At 35.0% G+C, this 24,579-nt stretch overlaps 5 protein-coding genes across 5 annotated transcripts; 2 read left to right on the top strand and 3 right to left on the bottom strand.

Moving 5' to 3' along the window:
* Positions 1-230: 230 nt before the first annotated feature.
* Positions 231-1,736, bottom strand: LOC143180735 (uncharacterized). Its single transcript, XM_076380674.1, has one exon. It carries the CDS (start codon positions 1,624-1,626, stop codon positions 631-633), a length of 996 nt encoding a protein of 331 aa, XP_076236789.1. The 5' UTR covers positions 1,627-1,736; the 3' UTR covers positions 231-630.
* Positions 1,737-2,839: 1,103 nt separating this feature from the next.
* On the top strand, positions 2,840-4,062 carry Dsk (Drosulfakinin). The gene is made up of 3 exons (XM_076380685.1): positions 2,840-2,953; positions 3,500-3,629; positions 3,798-4,062. The coding sequence occupies exons 2-3, from the start codon at positions 3,502-3,504 to the stop codon at positions 3,946-3,948; spliced, it is 279 nt and encodes a 92-aa protein (XP_076236800.1). The 5' UTR covers positions 2,840-2,953; positions 3,500-3,501; the 3' UTR covers positions 3,949-4,062.
* Positions 4,063-4,415: 353 nt separating this feature from the next.
* On the bottom strand, positions 4,416-5,287 carry LOC143180080 (uncharacterized). Its single transcript, XM_076379611.1, has 2 exons — positions 5,073-5,287; positions 4,416-4,812 (listed from the first exon to the last, which is right to left on the bottom strand). The coding sequence occupies exons 1-2, from the start codon at positions 5,285-5,287 to the stop codon at positions 4,416-4,418; spliced, it is 612 nt and encodes a 203-aa protein (XP_076235726.1).
* Positions 5,288-7,554: 2,267 nt separating this feature from the next.
* On the top strand, positions 7,555-12,424 carry LOC143180079 (uncharacterized). Its single transcript, XM_076379610.1, has 13 exons — positions 7,555-7,605; positions 7,720-7,895; positions 8,126-8,326; positions 8,659-8,762; positions 8,998-9,084; positions 9,206-9,353; positions 9,495-9,718; positions 9,997-10,272; positions 10,396-10,605; positions 10,736-10,855; positions 11,365-11,529; positions 11,618-11,736; positions 12,227-12,424. Exons 1-13 carry the CDS (start codon positions 7,555-7,557, stop codon positions 12,422-12,424), a joined length of 2,079 nt encoding a protein of 692 aa, XP_076235725.1.
* On the bottom strand, positions 11,225-24,437 carry L(3)80fj (lethal (3) 80Fj). Its single transcript, XM_076380646.1, has 13 exons — positions 24,423-24,437; positions 24,241-24,343; positions 23,266-23,461; positions 22,831-23,170; positions 18,942-22,752; positions 17,379-18,864; positions 16,671-17,307; positions 16,211-16,555; positions 15,939-16,132; positions 15,644-15,855; positions 15,297-15,550; positions 14,991-15,212; positions 11,225-14,897 (listed from the first exon to the last, which is right to left on the bottom strand). Exons 1-13 carry the CDS (start codon positions 24,435-24,437, stop codon positions 14,769-14,771), a joined length of 7,944 nt encoding a protein of 2,647 aa, XP_076236761.1. The 3' UTR covers positions 11,225-14,768.
* Between the last annotated feature and the right edge of the window lie 142 nt (positions 24,438-24,579).

Below are 24,579 nucleotides of genomic sequence, written 5' to 3'. Positions count from 1 at the left end.
TTTTTTGGGACTCTCAGAATTTTACTAATTTTATTTTATGCAAGATTAATGGTAACAATCAAAATGAAAATGATTAACTATTAAATAAATGTTACATTAATAAATTCTCGATGTCTTTGTTCAATTTTATGTTTAGAGTTATAAGAATGTCAATAATAATAATATTATTATAAAATGATAACTATCGTCAATTTTGGAAAAGTAACGTATAAAATAATGGAGACATTAAATTCGATATTAAGTTTATTTAAGAACATTTAAGGGCATTCATTGTGACTATAAGTCATTTCCCTTTACACAAACTTAATCATTTGAAATAAGTGAAATTCAAAAGTAAAATACAAAAGATTCATCAGAGCTCTGCGCAAAGTACCAGCCTTGCTATTTCATCAAGTCGACTCTATAATGAATATAAAAATAAAGGAAATATATTGAACTAATGCTGCGATAATGGCAAAGACAACATATTCGTATTTGAAAGTCACTTATTGCATATATTTCCATTCAGACAATTTTTCCTTGTTATACATTCCATGACATGAACTTCACCCCTTCACTAATCTAATCCCGATCAGAAATTCCAATAGTCCCAATAACTTCAACGAGGCCACAAAAGAATGGAGTCAAACCCTATATCTGCGGTCTGCAGTAATGATGGGGAGAAATAGAAGGATCGATGTTCCTCGTGTAATTCAATAAAACGCTTGGCCAAATTACATCGTTGTCCCCCACAATCGGCGATTGCTCAACTCCCTTCGACACTCTTCTCGACCAGGTATCAAGAAATCCACTCTCATTCTCCTTCTGCAGCTCCTCCACACAATTCCTCGAAACACCACACAACTGCGTTTGATTCTTTAAATTCGCATCCTCCTCGAACCTCTTCTCCTCGATGTAATTATTATTACTCTCCTCATCCCTCTGAGGGATCGTCCACACGTGTCGATTGTTCTCTTCATCTACAATCCCATCAGAGGTATCGTTCCCATTTATACTGAGCTTGCTCAGGTCCACGTTGCACCATGTAAGCGAGTCTTCTTCGTCACGGTTCTCTGAAGAATTGAAAATATCTTTAACATCGTCACTATCAAATCCACCTTCCAACAGCTGATTAGCAATGAAGTCAGACACATCGCTAGCGTCCCACTCCACAAGCTCCTCGCTGCTGATAGAAATCCTATCCTCTTGTTCGTTCCTGTCCGTATCTGTGGCCTCCTTCTTGCTGTTCTTCAAGTCACCAATCGTCTTGAAGTAGATGCTATGGTCGTACCTGTACGTCTCCAAACAAGTGCTGTCCAGGTTGCTGTTCGATTGGTAATTAAACGTGCCACAGCAGTTAATCTTGGTCTCCTCTGGCCTAGACTTTCGCCTGGACTTCTTAAGGGTGTGGAACCGCGGACTCCACGAAGAGTCGTCGATGATCAGCTTGTTAGAGGAGATGCTCCAACGTGGCTCCTGTCCCCCCTGCATGGTCATGCGTCCCCTGGACAGTCGTTGGGACCTCAGACGATTGTAGCCTCTCGCGTATGCAGCCCATCTTTCGATCCTCTGGAAAACGTACTCCGTCTCCTCGTTCCACCATTCGGACAGTCCCTTCTGGAGCATGGTGCCCACGTCCTCGGTCATAGTCGTTGTCAAGGGTTGAACACTGGGATTCGAAGGCCTCGTGCCCCCTTCATGCGAGTGGGACAGGTGGAGCAGCCGTGCCCGGCTGAACGATGGAAGCGGATTGAAAGATGGGGAGCAATTGGGTGGCTAGGACGACCTCGGCCTCGATTTATAGGGTCCTCTGGAAGCACCGCAAACGACTGAAGCCATTCGGGAGTGTAATCCGTGACCGTGGCCTCGCGAGAACGTCAAATTCGCTTTGCCACCTTGCCATCTGACGAGTAGACTATTGGAGATTCTGTCTGGATCGATGTCAGACAACTTGGCAAAAAAGTGTGCTCGAAAAGTCGATCGCTTGGGGAGGGATAAGTGTTGGCTGATGCTTATTCAGCACTTAGGAATTGGTGGGGATCTGGGGGTCGATCTTTTTTTAATGTTAGCAGTTAGTAATAATACGTATTCAGAATTAGATTGATGTTTAAATTGTTTTTCTCGTCGAGTCAGACATTTCTTTGTGTTAGGTTTGAGTTGGTTGCTTGAGGTCTGTTTTTACTACTGTCTTATGATGTCTAACTTTGCTGACATGTTGGCGAACTGCCCTTTCTGAAATGTCGTTATATCGGTAAGGTTTCATCACTAAAAAGAGGGTGTTATGTAAAATTTTATTGATTAGTGTTTTAAAGTGAGGATTGAAGTACATAGAGAATGTGTCTGTTTTACTATTACTATTTTTAATATAATTTTAGATTAGTATTTAAAACTACATAGCGCAATAAGGGTTGCATCGAATATTTATTTGAGTTAAACATAACCATAACCATAATTCACATAGCATACTTTTTCAGTAATATTTGATGACTTCTTAATAATGGGCGTACACTTAATTAATTTTATTACCCATTATTTGGAAAAAAAAGCAATTGTACTCTATGGCACCTCAATTGGTAGTTTGATTGGTACCGAGGGAATCCCACCGCTATAAAAATAGCTTCGCAGAGGCGAGGCAAAGCAATCTGCCATAACATTCAGATTTTCTCTTCCTCTCGGGGTGCCTTTATGGCGTCGATAAAGGATGGGCCGTATTGTCTTAGAAAGAGAAAAACGAAGTTAAAACAGTAATAGGTTTATTCGAGCTGCCAATCTTCGGCGGCCACCGCGGAATATTGAATGTTGAACGGCGAAGGCGTCAAGAAAATTGTTTATCAGGCTACAGCTACGTGAATTAAAATTCAAAGAGCTCAACGTTCCTTCGGGATCCGGGGGATGACGGCGTCCACGTATAAAAAGCCACGTGGGACTCGTGGAACCCGCATTCTTCCGCCGATTTCCGGTCTCTACTAAACAGGTGAAAGCAGCCTTTCATATCTAAGTACTTTTAAAAAAGTGATAAGACTTTGAATATTTTTTAAATACTGAAAGGACAAATTCTCTCTCTGTTACCTAATCTTTTGTAATGCAACATCTTTCTAATATGAGCAATTTGTGACTCTAACAAATTTTTATTGTATCATTTTTTTAAATTCAGTGTTGGCTTTGTAATGGAAAATTTTCATTGCTTTTGATTTTTTTTTTATGAATCTACGGATTCTTTGCGTGCAGTGTGTAGTGTATTTAATGATTCCAGTGAAGTGTAAAGGTAACTTAAGCTATTTCATTGGTGTTTCATAGAATTTGTCCTTTCAATGGTATAATTTTACAAGGCATAGTTATCTGTAGAAAAAGAATATAGACGTAGGATGCACGTGTGTTATTCAGAAGCTTATTATAAGTAATTTATTGTTAATTTTATTAACAGAGAGTCGTGTTAGACGTGTTCCATTGCTTAATTCAGTCTATGTATTACTGAGCAATGAAATTAAGTCATTTGACAATTTTCTTGTCCTTCCCCTAGATATGAACTTAACTTTCGCTCTATCTTGCGTGATGGCAGTCATCTGGTTATTCAGCGGAAAATGCGAGACAGCGCCAGATTTCATTGGTAACATGTATCGCAGATTTCGCAGTCGCCCTTTGCCACGAGGGTAATTACCGAATTTATCACTTTATACATCTATGAATTTAGCGATTGTTAATCTTTACTAAAGATTCTAATTATTAAAAAGTGAATGATAAAGTAATATTCAGAGTTTCAATAATATTCTTTATCTAGGCATTTAGTGCTCTCGGTTCTGTAAATGTATTTTTTGTAGGTATATCGTGGAAAATCGTCTGAACGAAGACGATGATTTTCTAGACCTAAATAAACGCCAAAATTTTGACGATTACGGGCACATGAGATTCGGGAAACGGGAACAATTTGACGACTATGGTCACATGCGATTCGGCAGGAGTCACGACTAAACATTAATGGTAATACTGGATTGTAGACGCCACTGTACAGTGATACTTCGCTGTCTTTGACGCAAGAGTCGCATTTTATTTAGACTCTAGACAAAATATATTTTACATTGCAAATGTACGTTTCGTCATTCTGCCCTTTGTACCCCTTCTTTCTTACTACTACATCCTATTGTAAGTCCTATTTGATCTTAATAATAAATATAGGGTTCATTTGTTTATTATCTAATTAAATACTAATTAACATTACATTTATCTCTTTTGTAATTATTCCAAGAATAATTTCTCGAAGACTTACTGTATTAAAACACTGAAAGATATTAGCTATTTGGTTAAATATAGTATAAAATAGCAAAGTAACTTTCAGCACAATATTCTTCTTTATTATTGGACGTTTTATTTGTACAAAATTCACGATCTTAAATAGGGTGACTTGTTTCACAGTTACTGCTTTTTATTACTGTGGCCTGTTATTCCGATATACAGGGACACTCCTCTTCTACAGCCACTTTTTCTTTCTTCATATCAGGGACAGTAGTTTGACCCACATCTGAACTGTCCTCAAGCATTATGTCGTGCAATTTATATCTCTTCGATTTTAATTCCGCTATCCTTGCATGAACCTCCATGTTATCATCCAAAAAAGTATTCCTTCCGTGTCGTTTTTCCAATTCTTCGAGGCTGTAACCGATCGTCCGTCGATTTAAAAGCCATGGTTCTGGTGGAGGTGGGGGTGGAGGTGGTCTTGGTCTCATGGGGTGAGGCAATCTGTAATCAATTTCCATTGTCGTCCTGTAGTCCATACAGCGTGCAACTGCAGGATTGAACAGTGCATCTGTCATCGAGAATTCTTTCTTCTCCTCTACCCTGTAATATGCGTCTGAATTAGCAAAATATTGCATCGTGAAAAGCTCTGTAACCTGAACTTATTTTTCAAATTTATGTGGGCACAAGAACATTAATGAGTTAATCATGAATGGTACTGATTGACTTAACTACGAATTGTACTAACAAAAATTTGCAATAAGTTTTCTAGACTAAATTTTAATATAAAATTTTTAAAACTTTCCCAGATTTTGGATCATTTTCTCCATCCTGCATAAATATATACGTATATGTATACTTACCCTTCTGCTGCAAGAGATTTCATGTTGAGAAGAGTACGCTGAGGGTAAACACGTTCGTATAGATGCTTCAGTTCTATCTGAGACAGCATGGCTTGGGTTTCTGTAACTCCTGTACAGCCATCATCAGGGCCTAGTCTTCGATACGATGACTTATGAAGACTTCCATGAGGGGGGAATATTTCTTTATTATCCCTGGGCTCTGCCAGGGTGTGCATTTCCCTGGAAAATGGAAAACAGTGTTCAAAACGTTAATAATCAGAAATAGTTTCTATTCTCAAGTAAGCACTCCCAAAGTGTAACGTGTGGTTTCTGGTAACTGCGTATAAACAGTTCCAAAATCGTTCTAACTTGTGCACGTTGCCATGTGAAACAAGGGGTGTTTCAGCCCCTTTCGTCGTGACATAAAATCGTTGCCTTTTAATGCTTTGATTGCCATACTGCATTTGCTGAACGTTTACGAAGGACTTATAAAATGATTATAATTTTAAAGGGTTAATTTTTTATATTCACTATAAAGTAAAGGAATATTATTCATCATTAGGTATACATATAATACTAGCCAAAAAAATTATGGCATACAAAAATTTTGGGCAAAAATTAGCCAACTTTGAATGGCGATAACTCCGCGAAAAATCATCATGGGATCATGATCTTTTTTTTAAATTAAAGCCTGAGGTCTTGGTTGTAGGATATTATGCCTCAATTTCAGTTTTAAGGCATCTTTGCTACTGTAACTCCTTAAAATTTAGGAGATGTTTATCGTATTGAAAACTCCAAAGTTTGACAAAATGCACGGACTACCTAGAATTTTTTTCGAAAATGTCGTTTACGGGAGCATAAAATATGAACCTTCCTCTTTAATTTAAAAAAAGAATCAAGTCGCTACGATTTTTTTTCGCAAAGTTACAACACTTTAAAGTAGGCCCTGTGTTTTCGTCATGTGTTGGCACTACCCCATGTGCCATCAAAATGCAAGGGTCACTTTGAACTGCTGTAACTTTGCGAAAAAAAATCGCAACGACTTGATCTTTTTTTTAAATTAAAGAGGAAAGTTCAAATTTTATTCTCCTGTAAACGACATCTCCGAAAAAAATTCTAGGATGACCGTGCATCCTGTCAAACTTTACAGTTTTTAATACGCTAAACATGTTCTCAGATTTAAGGTGCTACAGTAGTAAAGGTGCATTGAATCTAAAATTCAGACATAGTATCTTAAATTTAAGACTTCAAGCTTTAATTTAAAAAAAAGATCATGGTATAAAATTGATTTTTCGCAGAGTTATCATCAGTCAATTATTAACATTGACTAATACTGTGGTATTGAAAATTATTAATTAAAAAATGTAGAAATACCTGTGCTTACCAACCATGAATTTTCACTTTGTGATTATAAGTCGCAGGAACGTGAAAAATAATTGGATCCAGCTCCTTAGTTTCATCTTCGCAAGATGGAAAAATGGTCTATAAAATAAATCCTAATACATAACATATGTAAATGTTATAATACATTTTTACTATCTAGGTATACATATTAGTTTGAGATGAAACGAAAGTTTGAGAAAGAGTTTGTTCATATATCATATTTATACCTTTTTTTAAATATTAACTACAATCAAAGTAATTAAACATTTTGGTAGCTGAAAATAATCTTACATTTACTTTTCCTTTGGATAACATTTTGCTTTATTTTCAATCCCAGCGCGAAAGTACTCAATAAGTGGTTAATTAAATAAACTAATATTCATTTACGTGAAGATAATAAAAAAATGAACAAAACCATGAAATTAGTATCGTTCATTCTATTACTGATCCTTTAATCACTTCAAGTCTATTCATTAATACTGAAGAATCATAATACTGAGTAATTATAATTATCACAATAAACAAGATGCAAAATATGAATACTGCCTTGAGAGAAATGATCCTACGACAATGCAGAAGAATGGAGCCATACGATGAAGAAGAAGAAGATGAAGAGGAAACAGCCAGTATAGAAATAGATAGGTTAGAAGGAGGTGAAGCAATTGAAGAAGAATTACCATTTGAAGACATTCTCGCAGATAAACGTCGAAAATATACTGTTAAAGAAGAATTCATGTATCTACTGTATAATGACTTACTCCAATATTTTGTAACAGAGTAATTACTTCTATATTTCTCTCATTACTTGCATCATATTTTAATTAAAAAAAAACCTCTAAATATCATAAAATACAAATACATTCTCTGGTACAGATGGAATGGAAAATATTTAAGAAAGAAACCAAAGAAAAAAATCGACGATGATTCTGAAGACGAATACGAAGGATATGAAGACATGGAGGAGTTAGAAAGTAACAAGGATATAACTGAGTTTCTAAAAAAGGAAAATGATTCTGTAACAGAACCCAAGTCTATGCCTTGGAAATTAACTTTGCCCGACGAATTTGCAAATATAACGTTTATTAATAAGAACACATACAGTGGTCGTATCAGTAAGAAGATGATGGAAGGCGAAGGCGTGTATAGATGGGCAAATGGAGCCCGATATAAAGTAACCACAATACTCTGTCCTTATAAGCTCATTACTGTCTCAACCTGTTTACCACGTTCTTTAGTCTTACATATATTCACAAGAGTCGCTAAAAATTAAACAGTCTCTGAACAGGGAGAATTTCAACAAAATCAAATCCATGGAAAAGGCTTATTAGAATGGGACAGTGTATGCTGGTACGAGGGTGACTTCGTGAATGGTCTTCGGCATGGCAGAGGCTTACTTGTGGATGGAGGAATTCGGTACATGTACACTGGTCACTGGTACAGGGGTCAAAAACATGGTAAAGGGTGAGCCTCAGCATTAAATGTAATTGACAATCATTTTTCTTAACAAAGAATCATCTACAGAATGAGAAAACTAAAAATACAGTATTATGTATTGATAAACTGTAAAGTGTACACTTTCGTGTATATCTCTCTCATGAATTTAATGAATTAATAGGTTATAGAAGTTTAATTTCCATATTTGGAAATGCTATAGAAGGGATGGGTTGTGAACAATGAATTTAATGATGTAGGTATTGTCGCTACGGTGATAAGAGTTCATACGATGGCGATTGGGTAATGAACAAAATGAATGGAGTTGGATTACGAATTTACGCGAGCGGTGCTCGTTACGTGGGTCAATGGAAAAATGGACTTCGACATGGTAGAGGAACTATGGTATGGACAAATGGGAATGTTTACCGCGGAGAGTGGAAATGTGGCGCAATGAATGGGTTCGTTAGATTTCAATTTTATAAATGCGTACCCATATACGTATATTTGTTAACTCTCTGAGTTATTGGACAGTAAACTACAGACAGCAAACTCGCGAAAAATCATTGTCCACTAAAATGTAAAATATGGTTCCTCGCTAAGGATTCTCGTATATTTATTTTATAATTTTTTGGGGAAAAAATGATGAAATCTTATTTTTTTAGAAATATGCAATTCTCTCGTAACAAGCTCGTTATGCAAGTTCAATTTTCTTTTTAATATTTTTATCATTTTATTCATATATTGTATTCCACTTTGAAATGAAATACAAAAATTGAGGAAACATTCACAGTTATGGCAAATACATATGGGAAGGATTTTTTAATCAAACTCTAACTTGGCCGCAAGAGGCTTCCTATACGGGTTATTGGCGTGATGGAATGCGTCATGGAAAGGGTGAATATTTATTCCTGTTATTTTTATTTTCCTATGATGGTAATTGTTAATTGATGGTTAAAATGGTTCAAAAGTTACCAACGTGTTCATAAACTCAAGAAAATTTTATTTTAAACTTTATTTATTTTTAATGCCTCACATGTTAGGCTTGGTACTGAATCAATTTGTTAAATATGGAAAATTGATACCTCATTAGTAGTTTGAAACCTAATTCTTAACAAAGATCTTAATATAGGTATACTGAAATTAAAATCTGTCGGTGGAGCCAAGTATCTGGGATACTGGAAAGATAATAAAAAGCATGGTCACGGAATTATAATTGGTATATATTTTTAAGTGCTTTAATAAAATCATTTTAATTTTTATTAATCAAAACTTCAAAATAATCAAGGAAAATATGAATCTCGTATTTTCAATATAGAAAACTATTTTATTCTACGTAGGAAGTAATGGAGAAAAGTTTGAAGCCAATCCTCTATTTTTAAACGATATTTTGGTTACATCCGATATAACAGATGGTACTTCAGTAAATGAGTCAGAAAATAATGATAGAGGTGGTTGTGTCCGCGTAGAAAAAGAAACTGAACCACAGTAAGAATGGTTGACTCTTTTTAATACTAAATACGTACATTATGTGTAACTAATAAATCTTAAGTCTTCATTTAATTTTCGAATTGTTCTGTATTGGAGATTATTCTATAAATCTCAAAGGGACATTTTCTCGCGTTATAGATTTCTTGAAAAGCCAGACAAGTTAGGAGAAGCTCCTGTAATTCCTATTATGAGACCAGAGCATTTTCCATCTTTGTCGTACCACCTAACTCGCTTATTGAATCCAAAAGCTTTGGAACCACCCACGATTCCTCTGGTTCCATCTGGGAAATGTAACACTTGCGAGGATCGAACCTGTTCCTGTCTGAAATTGCATCCACTCGGTTATTCATTTCTATTCAGTCTTAATATTTATTCTTAAATTTCATTCAAGAATAACATTATCGAAGAAAATGAATTACTAAAAAATACTTCTCTTGAAACCATACAATGGAGAATAAATTATTATTTTCCATTGCTCAAAGCAATTTCTCTCTAAGAGCTACATTTTTATTTTTATTAATTTAAAAATTTTGTGTACTGTATTAATTAAGTATTATTTGAATATTTATCAGTATTCTGCTTCAGATTTTTGATTTTAAAAGATGGCAGACAAAAACTTAGCTAATTTTTTTAAAATACAAAAAATTTGATACAGCAACAGCTGTGAGTGAAGAAACAGTATCAGAAAAAGATATTCCTGACTCTAAATGGGAGAGTGAAGAACGTTCGACGTATGATTGTATAATAAAGCACATGCCTCGGTTGCGACAAATCTACAATGATTACGCTAAACTGTTCACGCAATTTCCACCAACGTGTATCCTTGCGATGAGCAGATTATGTTTGTGGCAGCTGTGGCGAGATTGCAATATCAACAGGAAGGGGTTGAGTCTTGTGGAAATCGATACTTACATTGGTAGATGACATTTATCACTAATTCAGTTATTAATAAGTTGCTAGAAATATAAAGTAAAATGTAAAATGTTGCTTAGAATTTTAAACAGAATTGTAATATTACTTATGAATATTTCAACTATAGCGAAAAATGCATCCACTTTGGTAGAAGATCCACATAATCCTTTTGAAAAAATTGAAATTTGGCAATTCTTACATGCATTGTTAGAAATCGCTTGGCACTTATACACTAAATACAATGATATGGAAATTGGGAACTCGAATGAAATACTCGCCAGTGGCTTATTAAAACTTCTGGAAAATGATATCTACCCTCATGTTGGAAATCATGTTGGTACGTGATTAATTTTAAAAACTCTCTCTAAATTCTCTAAAAATCTGAGACCACTTAAAGTTAGACAAAACCACGAAATGAAACTGCTTGTTAACTTAACTTATTTTTGTAATAAATTTTTCTGCGTCAGGCTACGTGTGGTGTAAATATCGAGATTTACTGCCCATAAATTGTATCTTCGAATTGCATAAAGAAATCGGATATCCGTGCTCAGCAAAAGATCTTCTACGAATTATGTGTGCTGCAAAAGGTAGACTAATTAACTCCCACTAATTAAAATTTTCTACTCAACTCACACTAAGCTATCATACGTCACTTAAATCCTACATTTTCTTCAAATACAAAAGTTTTCATTCCTCTGATTGAGAAAAAGCTTCTAATCTCATTAAATAACAAATTATCTAATTTTAAAATCGTAAAACGAGCTTCCTCTATGCATTTTTTACAAGTTCTTCTTTCGAGAAATTGAAAAAAAACTTATTTCACTTACTGGCAAAAAATCCTACTTCTGAAAGAACATCGAATTTATTTCTTACAACCAACATTATTTAAATTTGTACAAGAACTGATAAAGTAAGATATCTACGAGTATAAAAATAAGTGTAATTCAAACAACGCGTACAACTTTAAATTATTTTATTATCTGTGAACAATTATGTTTGTACATTTCACAGTATGCATGCAGAATCCGCTCAAGTTCTAGAATCTAGAGTAATGGTATTTTTACATTGAGATCTGTATATATTTGAATGATGGTAGGTACACAAGCTTCCTCGATCACTGACGAAACTACTGAACCTTTACCGGATGGAATTAATTCCGTGACGATAGGCGAGAAAGTTAATTATCTGTTGAAACTAGACAAAATTTTCACGCCGTCGCATCGCATAGTCAACTTACCGAGAAAATACAAAAATAATTCGTGTAAGTGTAACATTTGCAAATAGTATTCAAGAGTTCTTCAAATGGTTCACATACTTCTTTTACGCTAATGAAATGATATACACTGTAGCTCCGGATTTATCGGACTTCGGGCAATTAGGTGCGTCGAGGCTTGTAGAAATTATGGCATCGATATGTCCTGCAATTAAGGACACAGAGAACGGTGTAGTCATTTATATAGACTACGAGGTATGATCTTTAACAAATATTTTTACCTCCAAATAGCTTCACATTCGAATACCACTTAAATAATATAATATTGTTTGATTGTACGTGCGAAAACTAACTTTGAGTCAGAAATATAAATTTCTTTTACCTTCGAAACCATTGGATATTTATTTTTCTAAGAGATCAGATAATTCGATTCAATTAGAGAAAATTAAGTGCAATAAAATTTCTATTTTATGAAATGTATCTATATTTTTATGGGCAATTGGTTTCAAATTTTTTTACTTATTTTAACAAGTGCTAGGAGTTTCAAAGTGTGTCCCAGTTTATGTCCTTTGAAAGATTTATTACATAAATATTGATTTTATTTCTTTTCTAATGTATGTTGTTAAATAATTTACAGTAAATATAATTGAAGGTAATAACCAATGGTCATTTGAGGGTATTTTGAAAATTATATTAGATCTAAACAAGTACTATATTATACAATATATTAACAATATTGTTGCAGCTGACATTTCTTGAATTTTATGAGATAATGTTAGAAGCAACAAAGCAGTTACTTTTGATGGAAAGAAAATCTGAAAAAGAAGTACACGAAAAGGCGGAGGTAGACGCAGTTTTAAGAAATGAAAATGGAACTTCGCGAACCACTCAACGCCTGTTAACTCAAAAAGGTCCCAAAATTAAAAATGATGTCCTCAAATAATACTAGTCTTCTTAGATGTAACTTATGAAGTGTCAACTTTATTGATATGGCATACTAAAATTTGTTAGATTCCACTTCTACTTAAAATTATTTATATTGCACTTTATTAAAAAAAATCATTTGATCAGTTCAATAGATATGGAAGCTTTTGTCTTCTAGATGATACAAGGTAATACAAAAAAAATTAAGTATCAAACTAATTAAGAGGTAGGATTTGAGAATATTTTAAAGACGCGTTTAAAGGAATTAAAAACACTGTAATTATTTTGTAATCCTCCAATCCTTGACAGCTTTAAAACCACATTATTCAATACGAAATAAAGTCACGAATTTGAAAAACTGAACTTTTTTGAGCGTATCGTTCTATTTGCAACACATACATCCATGCATACAGAATTAACAAAAAATGAAAATACGATAAATAAACTTAATATACGTAGGACCGTCTATTCATCTTGACTTAACGATCTCAAACGTGATTTTCAAACATTTTCGAGGTACTTTCATAAATAAATCTAGACATTTCCCTTACAGTTAACATTCTCTGTTAACAATTTCAAAAAAAGTAACATTTGCAAAATAAACGCATGTAACTCAGTCATTTCGCAGCACATTAACATTAAACTACGGACTTGCATTTATGTATAGTGCTTGAAAAAAGAAAACGAACATCCTATCGACAGAACAAAATCAACTGACCGCTCAAGATCACGGAAGAAGGGCTATTATATTTTGCTTAGAATCAGTAAAATGTCTTTCAGCGAACAATTGGTTTCATTTCGACTATAGTGTCTGATATCAAACGAATCGATGTTTGAAATATCAAACGATGATAACGGGGGCGATGGGTACAAATACGTTGGATAGTGGAACAGGTACAGTTAGGAAATTGATTTGTTAAACATCGTAAAATTGAGAAATGCGTGGCAGTTGGCTCTCGTTATAGCCACGGATGGAACAATTCAGTCTTGAAGCGAGCAATAGCAGAATTTGTGTTGTTGATACGGGCGAATCCATGACGCGTAGTTACGCGTAAAACTTCATCGATCTTCGTCGTATATGTGTAGATCGATACGTTTTCGTGGATTTCCCGGGGCTCAAGAAGTCGAAGGAACGACAAATTGCGACTAAGTCGCTTACAAGGTGAGATTCTTCTGCCTACAATACAATGGGTACGCGTTACTTCCGGTCCATTGCATCATCGTCTCTTGGCACCTCATATAATAAATTAACAAACATATATCGTTATAAAATTTGACTAAAATAAATAAATTCTCAAAATAACAAACTAATATTTTTAATTTCTGAAAATTTATTGCAATGTTCTTAAAAGGAAATAAAAGTTAGTAATCTAGAAGCAAGGCTTTTAGAAGCTTAAGATAAAAGTATAAAGTTTAAAATTTTCCTGTTATATAGAATATTTACATTAAAAAATGATAAACAATAGGAATAATTTGAGCAAATAAGTGAAATCTACTCACTGTAAGCGTTAAAAAGTAAATCAAGAGAACGAAGACGCTTTAATGGTAGATTTAGAAGTATCGCGTGAATTTGGAACGGCTTAGCCGACTCAACAATTTCTATAGGTAATTCTAAAATATAAACTATATACCGATGTATACAACTACAGTACAAGACAATGCATTGCGCTTATATAACGATAAAGCGCAGCACTGTTAAAATCCTCGATAGCACGCATTTCGTTCAATCTGTCAATGTTCAAATTAAAGTATCCAATTGTCGTATAAAATAAAATAATCATGTATTTTCGCTGGGTAGTATTCGTCTTTCTGTATGTATAAAGTAATTTATTTTCAATCGTAGTGCGCATAAAAGACACCAAAGAATGTAACATGTAATGTATGGAAAGGATATACCACAAACATACTCTAGTACAATCAGAATTTGATTTGTTCTTTAAATTATATTCATCCCTTTGATATTCCAACTTAGTACGTTCCGTATAACTAGCTTCTATCGACTCTCTCACACTTGCGTGTCTTTTTTGGAGCGAACTCGATATAATAATTAAAATGTAGAAAATCAGATTATTAATAAATCGACCGTAGAAAATGTTTTGCACAAAAGTATCTACAAATTTCATTCGAATCACTCGGTACACAGGACATCTTAGTTTAAGTAACTTGAATGCCATCGAGTGAGTGGTACGTTTCACATCGTTTAATTGGTTATCGAGATACAATGTTGAATGAACTAACTTCTTTATAATGCAACTAGTATGCGAACAGTAACTCTCTTTATAAAAATCGATCGAATAATGACTGACAGTACGATTATTAGAACAGATACAGCGCGTAATGAGCCCCAGGGCGTACAATATCTCTCACGTGAGTAACGTATCGTCTAGCTCTTCTATTTTGCCTTCAGGCTGAGAAAGAACTTTGCGCAATACTTTGCTGACTACATCGGCCAAAGACTCCCTCGCGCCGGCGTCCAAGAAAGCCATACAACGCTGAAAAATAATGTTTAAAAATAATAATTAAACAGTAAATAAACACGAAATTAATTAAAATTATAAATCCTCCATATTATAATCATAACTTACCATATGCTCTTCTTCGCCTTGCCTTAGTCTGAGAACTGCTATTAGAGCAAGTTCGCTGTTGGCTTTGACGTAACCATTTTTCTCTTTTGTTCCATTTACCAACATGGGCAGAAGTGATTTGAGTAAATCTGGAGACATCTTTTCGGGTGGTATATTGCGAGCTAAATGGATGCAAACCCTGGCTAGTAACTGCTTTACTTCGTTACTGTTGTTGTTCATTGACTGAAATAAATACCATAGGTAATTAATTATTCGTGAAAAAGAATCTTACAGATTTCAAGCTTATGTGTCTTAAAATATGCATACCCTCACGAAGGGAGATAAGACTTGTTGAGGTATAGGTTGCCCTTCGTTCATGAGATACTGAAACAGGTATCCACAAGCTCGTATACCGTTCATGACTATTTGTACTCGATCCGCAGCTAAATACGAAAGTATTATTGCGCAAACGCGGTCCTTCTCTTTAGCATTGTATACTGTTGTTGGTGACTCTTTTAACGCGACGAATAATGCCGCAGAACGTCCGTGTCTAAGCATCCAGTCAACATTGCTGTCATTACCTATAGGTTTTTTAAAAATTCTCATAGAAATAAATATTTTAGGCACTAAACGCGTTAACATTCTACTGTAACGTAAATATAAATTATACTTACACAATAAGTGCTCATTAAATGCAATGGCTAGTTGGTCTGGACTAAGCCACCGTATGAGTGCTCCAAAACAACCAGCTACAGCATTTCTCGTAACATCTTCAGAATGACTCAGCATACTACTTAACGTAGCAAATACTTGTTTTTTCATTGGTTCCGTCATTTTATCGCCAGCAGGTGTAAGAACACCTCGCAAAGCTTGTAACATTGTTTCCCTAAAAAAATATTTAATTTGAAAATGTTTCTTCCAGTACAGTTGTACAATATAGATAAAAAGTATTAAATAATATAAATTTACCTAATAGCTGGATCATCGCCAGTTTTTATGCCAGTATGAAGTTCCGTGAACAATGGGTCAACACGTGTGTGGATTATAATAAGATTGCTCAAAGCATAAGCAGCTTTCAATCTCACTTGCCTATTACTATCATTTAATGCTCTCAAAAATGTGGTTTGTAATTGTGGTAAGAATTGTTTTAACATAACTCCAACCTAACAAAAACGCGTGACATTAAATTCATATCCTTTTTTGAAATTATGCATTCATATCACTTCAATAGTTTAACTTACTTTGCCCAGCAAAATTGCAAGTGTTTCTAAAACTGCTGCTTTAACGCTCCAATTGAAACGATCTCCTAGAATTCGAATCAGTGGTCCAGTAATATGCACAACACTTGGTTGTAATGCCGATGCGCTGGTTAATTTGATAACTTCTCCAAGTCCCTGAGCTGCTTGCTCTTTTGCTTCTGGTAAGCCGTTTAGTATAGCTTCCCTGAATATGGGAAGAATTGGTGTAATTCCTTTAGGCAAACAGAATCCAGGTAATAATTCTTGACCTTTTAGATCAGAGACTGCAAATCGCACAGCTTGTCTAATGTCTTGTACGTGCGCGATCTGCTGATCAGATGCTAAAGTCTGAAAATAAAATTATCAAATTTTAACATCAATTTTCTTCCATGAAAATTACATTTTACATTAGATCTATATTAATGTATAAATTGCGCAACATAAATAGGGAAAATAATCTGACCTTGGTAACAGCAGTAAGCGCTTCCCAACTCATCTGTAATACATCCTTGTCATCGTCGGTGAATAAATGAATAAGTCCTCGCAATAATTGCGGAACATATTGGCTATAATCTGCTCGAGTATCTCGACAGAAAGCGCATAGCAATGTTGCAGCGCTACGACGCCTAGATGGATCGTCTGCTCTTGTAGCTTCCATCAACTGGTCCATAACTGTCCTAACACCTACTTCGTCAGTAACTGATAAAATAACAGCTTGGCAGTATTCTAATTCCTGAACCTCATTCGGTGTTCCTTGAGCACTAGAGAGAGCAGTTAGTAACGCTGGCAGAATCTTATGAAGGAATCTTGTCAATGCTTCACCGGCAACGCTCGCCAAGATTGACAGTGCTTTTGTATTAACAGGAGGTGTAGTTAGTTGAGGTACTAGGTATGGCAAAACAACTCGGGATTTAATTGCCATTACTTGGCGCAAACCATCCAGAGTATTCTCTGCTTCTGCTTGGTCCGGCGAATTCAATTGTGTTAACATAGCTGGTAATATGTCGTCTAAGGCTCTAACTCCTACAGTCGAATGTAAACCATCGAAAGTTTTCGCTGCTGCCTGTCGAACTTCCGGTAATGGATCGCATAATGCTTTTCTAAAACCAGACACATTTCATCATCTTTCTGATCGGTAATTTATATATTAGACTCTGTAATAAAAATTTACCTCACTGTTGGAACCAGACTGATGACAAAAGTTAGCACCATGTCCTTATTGGTACTAGCCATTATTTCGGATAATCCAATACAGACACCCTGACGTTGATCAGCTTGATCACTCTGAAGACCTTTCTCTAAAATAGGTATAATCTCTGGCAATACCCTTTCACCCAATTTTCTAACGAGATCTCCCAGAGTTCGCGCTGCCACTTGTCTCTTATCATAACTTGTACTAGCCAAACAGCCAAGAAGGAGTGTAAATAATGTAGGTAATATTTCCCTCAATGTTCGAGGAGTATTTGTTACGACAACCTTCCATACATGAAGAGCAGCTTGGCGCACCATCAGTGCTACATCAGATCTGCCCATGTACAGTCCAGCTAAGACACGATTTCGCCTTTCCGCGCCAAGAGCATTAATAATAGCATAATGGGACTGTTCGGTTCCAAAGTTATCATCTTCACTAGCTGTCTCTGTTGACATTTTACCAGATACCCCAGAAATTCGATACAGTAAATCTCCAAGCAATTGTACCGATGAATATCTAATACGCCAGTTATCATCGAAAAGCCCTTTCTCTAATTCTGGTAAGAGTAACATAATCGCAGAGTCAGCATAAAGAGTGACAATACGCTGACCTGCTCTTAGGGCAGTTTCGCGGACGTATTCATTCTCATCGGCCAAAGCTTTTAGAATAGGATTGATTATCTGCCCAATGTAAGGTGTGAATTCTGTAGTAAATGCACTCGGCATATAAATAAACATCATAATATAACCATCTTTAACGTGAGGAGCTATATCCGTTCTTTCAGCTGTACTAATAATTTCGGGCATCAGTTTATGAAGCTTTTCAACACCGAGTCCTCTGACAACTTCTGACAAACCCTGTGCAGCGCCTGATCTATCAACGCTGCTCGTTTCAGATGTAAGTGTTTGCATTAACCAAGGCAGCAGATCCTCGAAACTGGATTCGCCCATTCCTCGTACCATGGCACCTAACGCTCTTGCAGATACACTCCGTACCTCTGGCACTGGGTCCAACAAACTCGTCTTCAAGCCAGGAATGATGGTTGGCAAATATGGAGTTAAGTCTTTCTGATCTGTCAACGAATACATATTTCCAATTATTTGAGCAGCCATTTTTCTTGTCTCGGTCGATCGATCCAAGAACGCCCTTTGTACCACAGGCATAATGAGAGCCAACGATGGGGCATCGATAAAATGGACAAATTGAGTATCCAACAAAGTTTGAAGACAGGTCGCTGTTTTGTGAGAAGGATCTTGCAAAGCTTTTAACAAGACTGGCACAATAGCTTGAATCTCGGGATTACGAATGACACTCCCAATAACTTTAAGGGCTTCTGCTCCAGCCTCTTGAACTTTAGTATGCGAATCGCTAAGTACTTCGATCAGCTTTGGAACTATACTAGGTAAACAACTACTCAGCTGTTTTGGTGCACAATATGCCATTGCACCCAAAAGTTCGACAGACCCTAGGAAAATAAAAGTTATATAGTCGCTGAAAAAGAAATAATATACTAAACAATATTAGTCTTTACAAAATACTTACCAGTCTTAGTTCTCCACGAGTCTTCCTCTAGGGCCGCTAATAAACTTGGCAAAACAAGTTTCACTCCATGTGCAGACAATTTGCTCATAACCACTCGAGCTGTATCATCGGTAGCCGTTCTTACATACTGACTCGAATCTCCAAAACACAGTAACAAATGTGGCAACACATGAACGATATATGGTTCAAATAATCTGCCCAGCATCGTACATAACATTTCGAAAGCGAACAACGCTCCTTCTCGATGTCTATAATTTTTCTTATCCTGAATGGCATTGGTTAATGTTGTCATAATATCAAGTTGCTTTAGCGCGAGTATACCCATACCCTTGATTATACCTGCTAAACCATAAGCTGCACCTTTGCGCTCCCCATATTTATCTGATTTCAATAATTGGTCCATTAAATTGTCCACAATTTTTGGTGCATCTTCTTTAATGGAAGGCACAAGATGCGGCAGACAATTAGCCACAGCATCTTGTACTTGTTGCGATGGAGTAGAAAGAGCAGCAATCAAACGCATAACTATTGGTTTTATTCGTGGATCATCTTTATCCAAATGTCTCGCCAATGATCCCATAAGAATGACTACAGACTGTTTAATGGAATCAAAACTGCCAATTTTGGGGGCTTTATCCATAAACTCTTCAAAAACTGGTAACAAAGAAGTTATATTTGCTTTGCCATGAAGATCAACCGCGGCCAGAGCAGCAGTTAACATTTCCTTACGAACAGCTTGATTTCTGTCTCCCAAGCCGGTTGACACAAAAAATTGCACAAGTTTAAGTACTGTTTCAGCGGTAAGAAGAGGCGCTAGTTGAGCCAGTGCAAGTGCAACACCTCGCCGTGGACCCCAAGTATCAATAGGCTGTTCGACTACACGACCAAAATCATTTAATTTTGGAGGAATCATAGCCAATTTCTCCTGATAGAGTTGCAATAATTGATCCAAAATCGATGGCACTAACTGAGGAACATTTGTCAAACACTGTGCTAAAGCACAAGCAGCAGCTTGTTGTACAGGTTCTACAGGGTGTGCAATATCTTGAATAAGTTCTTCAGCAAGAATATCTGCATGCGCTTCTAATCCTGCTTCATTCCATAACTCATTAGCCAAAACTTTATTATCATCACAAATATCAAATCTGGCAATCCATACTCTTCTGATAAGATGAAAAGCTTGAACAGGATCTTCCTTCGCGGATGGAAAGGCTTCTTTCACAACTGTTAAGGCTCTCAAGGCTGCATCTCTTATTGTAGATAAAGAATTCTGTAATGCTCCAATTAGCGAATCTATATCCTCACTAGTTGCTAGCGCAGTACCAGCTTGACCACTAGTAGATTGAGCAACATCTAACAACGTTGCAACTGCGTGTGTCTGCACTCTTCCAGTTGTAATTTCCATCAATTCTATTAACAAATCGAACATATGTTTGTGAGGAAGTAACCAAGGATGCCTCATATCTCTTAAATCAGAAAAACTTCCTCTTTGTTTAACATGCTCCTGTATTATCTGTAATCCTTGAACAATCATAGTATCATCCTTATAAGATAATAAAGTTTTCTTTATAAATGGAAAGACATAACAAAATGCAGGAGATGTGAATAATTTTTTTTGTTTTATCGTAGTTGTATATAAAAGATTCAGTGTTCTTTTGACTGCAGTATCAAGGTTTTCTTCCTCCCAAGCTGGATCTAAATCACACTGTGGTTGTAATTGTCTCAATGTAATATGTGCTACTAAATCGCCTAAAATTGGATTGTTTCCAATCCTGACCACTTTCTTCAAGCAAATGTAAATGTCAGACATTGCTGGAGCAGCTAATGGTGATCCCAAATTCTTCAAAATTGGAGGTAGGAGATCTTTCAAATAAAACGAAAGCTCTTGACCATTTCCATTCACTGAACACGTGATAAGAGATACAACATCGACTATCTTACTCTTCAATTCGGTCAGTCTTTTACGAATTGCATTTTCTTTTGCAATTTGTGCTTTAAGAATTTCTTCTTGTTTAGGCGTTAACTTCGGTTCCTTTATTTTTCCTTCCTTCTTCTTCTTCTCATACAATTCTCGCCTAAGTTGAAGTTCTTCTTGCTGCTCTTTAAAGGAATACACTTTACTCTCTCTTTTCATGTTCATCGAATTAAGAATATCATTTTCATCGTTTGCAGGCAGTACACTTTTATCATACAACTCTCCCTCTGGAGTCAAATACGTAAAGTATTCATCTTTAGTGACTTTTAAAATTTCCGGATCGTCGAGTTTAGCCGTAATATTTGATACTATTGTAGGTAGTATAACTTCTGGTATTATAGATATTACTCTCGCTAAGGCATTCTCATAACTGGCGACAGGCTTATAGTTTTGCACCAGTATTTTTTTTATTTCATTGTTGAACGAACATAGAAAATCTCTCGGTACAAGCTTGTAATTTTTTGCAATTTTAAACCATAAATTTGGTACTGCTTTGTAGATTGCAGGATGGTGAGATGGTATCAGTGCATCTCTTGCCATTTGCATAGCAGGCAAATCAAACAGAAAGGAACCTGAACAAATAGCAAGTAATCCGTCTGCAAGACACCTACCTGTTATCTCTCCAGAGGGTTCTTCTTTATTTTCTTTATCAGCTTCAGACTTAATTTTTACACTTTCTAAAAACTTGTTAAACTCCATTAATAATTCTTCCGCGGGCGCATACGTGCTCAAGCCATTCAGAATTTTCTTAATTAACGGAAAACAACGTTTTCGTGTACTAGACTTTGGAGCTGTCGCACATATTACAATTGCTCTGTGAACACCGTTCAACGCTTTTTCATTTAATCTATCAGAAAATTCTGAAATAAGTTTTTCACAAAGTAACATAAGATGATATAAAATATCATCTCCACATGACGATAAAAATTTCTCCGAAAAGAATATTTGATCATCAATTGCGTTCCATAATATAGTTTGTTTGTCGTTTTCCACTTGATTAGCAAGAACAAACTTCAGTAGCAAGTAAGAAGCTACTAAACCTTCCGTAACCGTAGCAGGTTGCGTGCTTTGCTGTGTAGCTCTTGTTATTGCTTGAATTAATAATGGTGTTATTACTCCAGAATAAGAAGTGACTGGTGTAGAAAAGAAAAGCCTGATATAAGCAGTTCGCACAGCAGCAGTTGACGTCTTGGCGGTCATGCCCTTCTTAAATGTATCTACTACACTTTTTGGAATAGTATTTGTAAATTTATTGGTCCATAAGGACATCATTTCGAGAGCATGAATTAAGGTCTTTTCGTGAACTTCAGTTTCAATAACTTTGATAAAATGTTCACAGGCTGTTTCAGCCAATCTTTGAACACTACTTCCAGAAGCTGCATTATAACTAAGATTACCAGCGCCTTGTAAAACAGAAATTTTATGAGTTGTAACTGTGAGTTTTCCTTCTGATCCATGAAATATAGCAAACACGGATGACAACAAATTTTCCAAAGCAGTTGTATCTGAGCACTGTAGAGCTAATCTGCGGCAAGCTCCAACAGCTTCATCTCTAACTAAATCTTCCTTAGAGTGCAGATTGGCAAATAATCCTTTACTGATATCTTGACTGTACTGACTTAAATCAAGGCATAGACCACTTAGAATATGACCAACGGATTCAATGATAATTTCTGGATTTCTCAACATTGCTTTCTGCAAAGCTGGCAGTAATTGACTTTTAAATTCATCATGCGTTATTCTACGGAGTAATGGGACAGCATTGTCAACAACATACATGTCTGGTTTCTTCTTGCAGCTGATAGTTACTTTTATAAAAGTGTCTATAATGCTTGTCTGTAAGAAAACATTTATTTAATAATATCTATTGCATAGGAGCTAAAAATTATAATATCATGCCAAATATAAATTTACCTTTAATTTTGTCACAGATTCACTTTTCTTTGCACTTACTAAATATCTAGTAAGTAAACTAGCAAGCACAATAATACCATTTCCCACTTCTAATTTTATTAGTGTATCAAGATATACAGTTTCTGTGTCTATAATACTTGACCACTGATGTGCTAATAATACATATACTTTTTCTGTCAGTTTGTCATCCATGGGTGCTGATGCTGCTGCACTTAAATTTGCCTGTGCTTCAATTAGTTTTGGTAATTCTGTATTAATGTCCAAGTTGCTTTTGTACCCATAAAGAATAATTAACGTTGACCACTTTAATGCAAGATATGCAGTTAAAGCAGTGTTCAAACTGTAAATTATTAAATATTTGTTATATATTAATGTTCTATTAAATAATTAATATTTTATAATATATTCCATAAAATATATATGTTTATTACATACGTAGGAACTACATTCTTATGCCAAACAGCTTGTTCTACCACCACATTTGTCATATGCTTTATAGAAGCTTCTGGTTGTTTTTTCAGTAATTCCACAATCAAATTTTTTACGTAAGATTGGGAAGCTGTATCCTTATATCGATGTAAAGTAAGGGATATGGTTTTACATATTCCACTGACAATCTTTTCATTAATGCCTAGAATATGAAAATAATGTTTTAGTCTTATATTATCATGATTTATGAATTATACTAAAATTATAAACATAATAGACATTTAAATATGAAACAATAAAAGTACCATTTTAAATAAATATTTTAATACATTTCAACATCATTCTACATCGAGTTCTAATTTAAAATATTTTTTATAATATTTTCTCTAATTTCTATTTGTCATTAGTGTGAATTGAAACTATGTACCCTGTATATAATTAAATTATATAAACAAATAATACATTCTTTCATTCATTTATTTCATAGTATTAATGATTTAATCTAAAGATCATAATTTGAGAAATAATCATATATTTAAAATTATATCCATAACACTGAATATAAAAATACGAAAATGAAGATCATAGTCATTCTTTATTACAATAATCTACAAAAAGAAAGACATTAATTTGCTAAATAAGTGTTTAATGGATAACATATTAAATTCATTTATTTTAATTTACTATTATACATTTATAATGATAGTATCATTGGCAATTAATGTTGAAGTTTGTAAAATTGAAGAATGTAAAAATTAAGTTTGTCAATCATGTAAAAATCATAAATGTTGCAATTATAATACAATATTGTGCATTCATCATGGTTCAATTTGCATTGTTGTCATGTATAATTTCTTCCGACGTATACGTTGCAAGATTTAATTATAACAGAAAACACAATCTTTTTCCACGACTGGTGAGCGCTTTTAATCTAAAAAATCATATATTCTTATCAAAAATAAATCTACGATAAAGCCTTACCAGGATTTGACAACACATTGACGACATTTTGCAGAATCTCGCGCCGCTCGATTTTACTGGCGGTTTGTATTCGATTTGGCAGATCTTTCAATGCTTTTGCTAGCTGTAACAAAATCAATCATAAATAATGAGTAATTATAACATAATAATACGGTTTCTGAACTTCCACGTGACAGACTCACCTCAACATCCGCCATATTTCTTCAAAAACCGGACTACCTTATAGCGCCACTCTTTACAAAATTGTTGCTCCTTCGAATTATATACACGTACATGTATCTTACCAAATCAAATAATTTGTATAATATACAAGGTATTCACTTTAATAACCTTTATAAT

This window comes from Calliopsis andreniformis, chromosome 6, assembly GCF_051401765.1.
Source record: "Calliopsis andreniformis isolate RMS-2024a chromosome 6, iyCalAndr_principal, whole genome shotgun sequence".
NCBI lineage: Eukaryota > Metazoa > Arthropoda > Insecta > Hymenoptera > Andrenidae > Calliopsis > Calliopsis andreniformis.
This window is presented reverse-complemented; position numbering and strand designations above follow the sequence as displayed.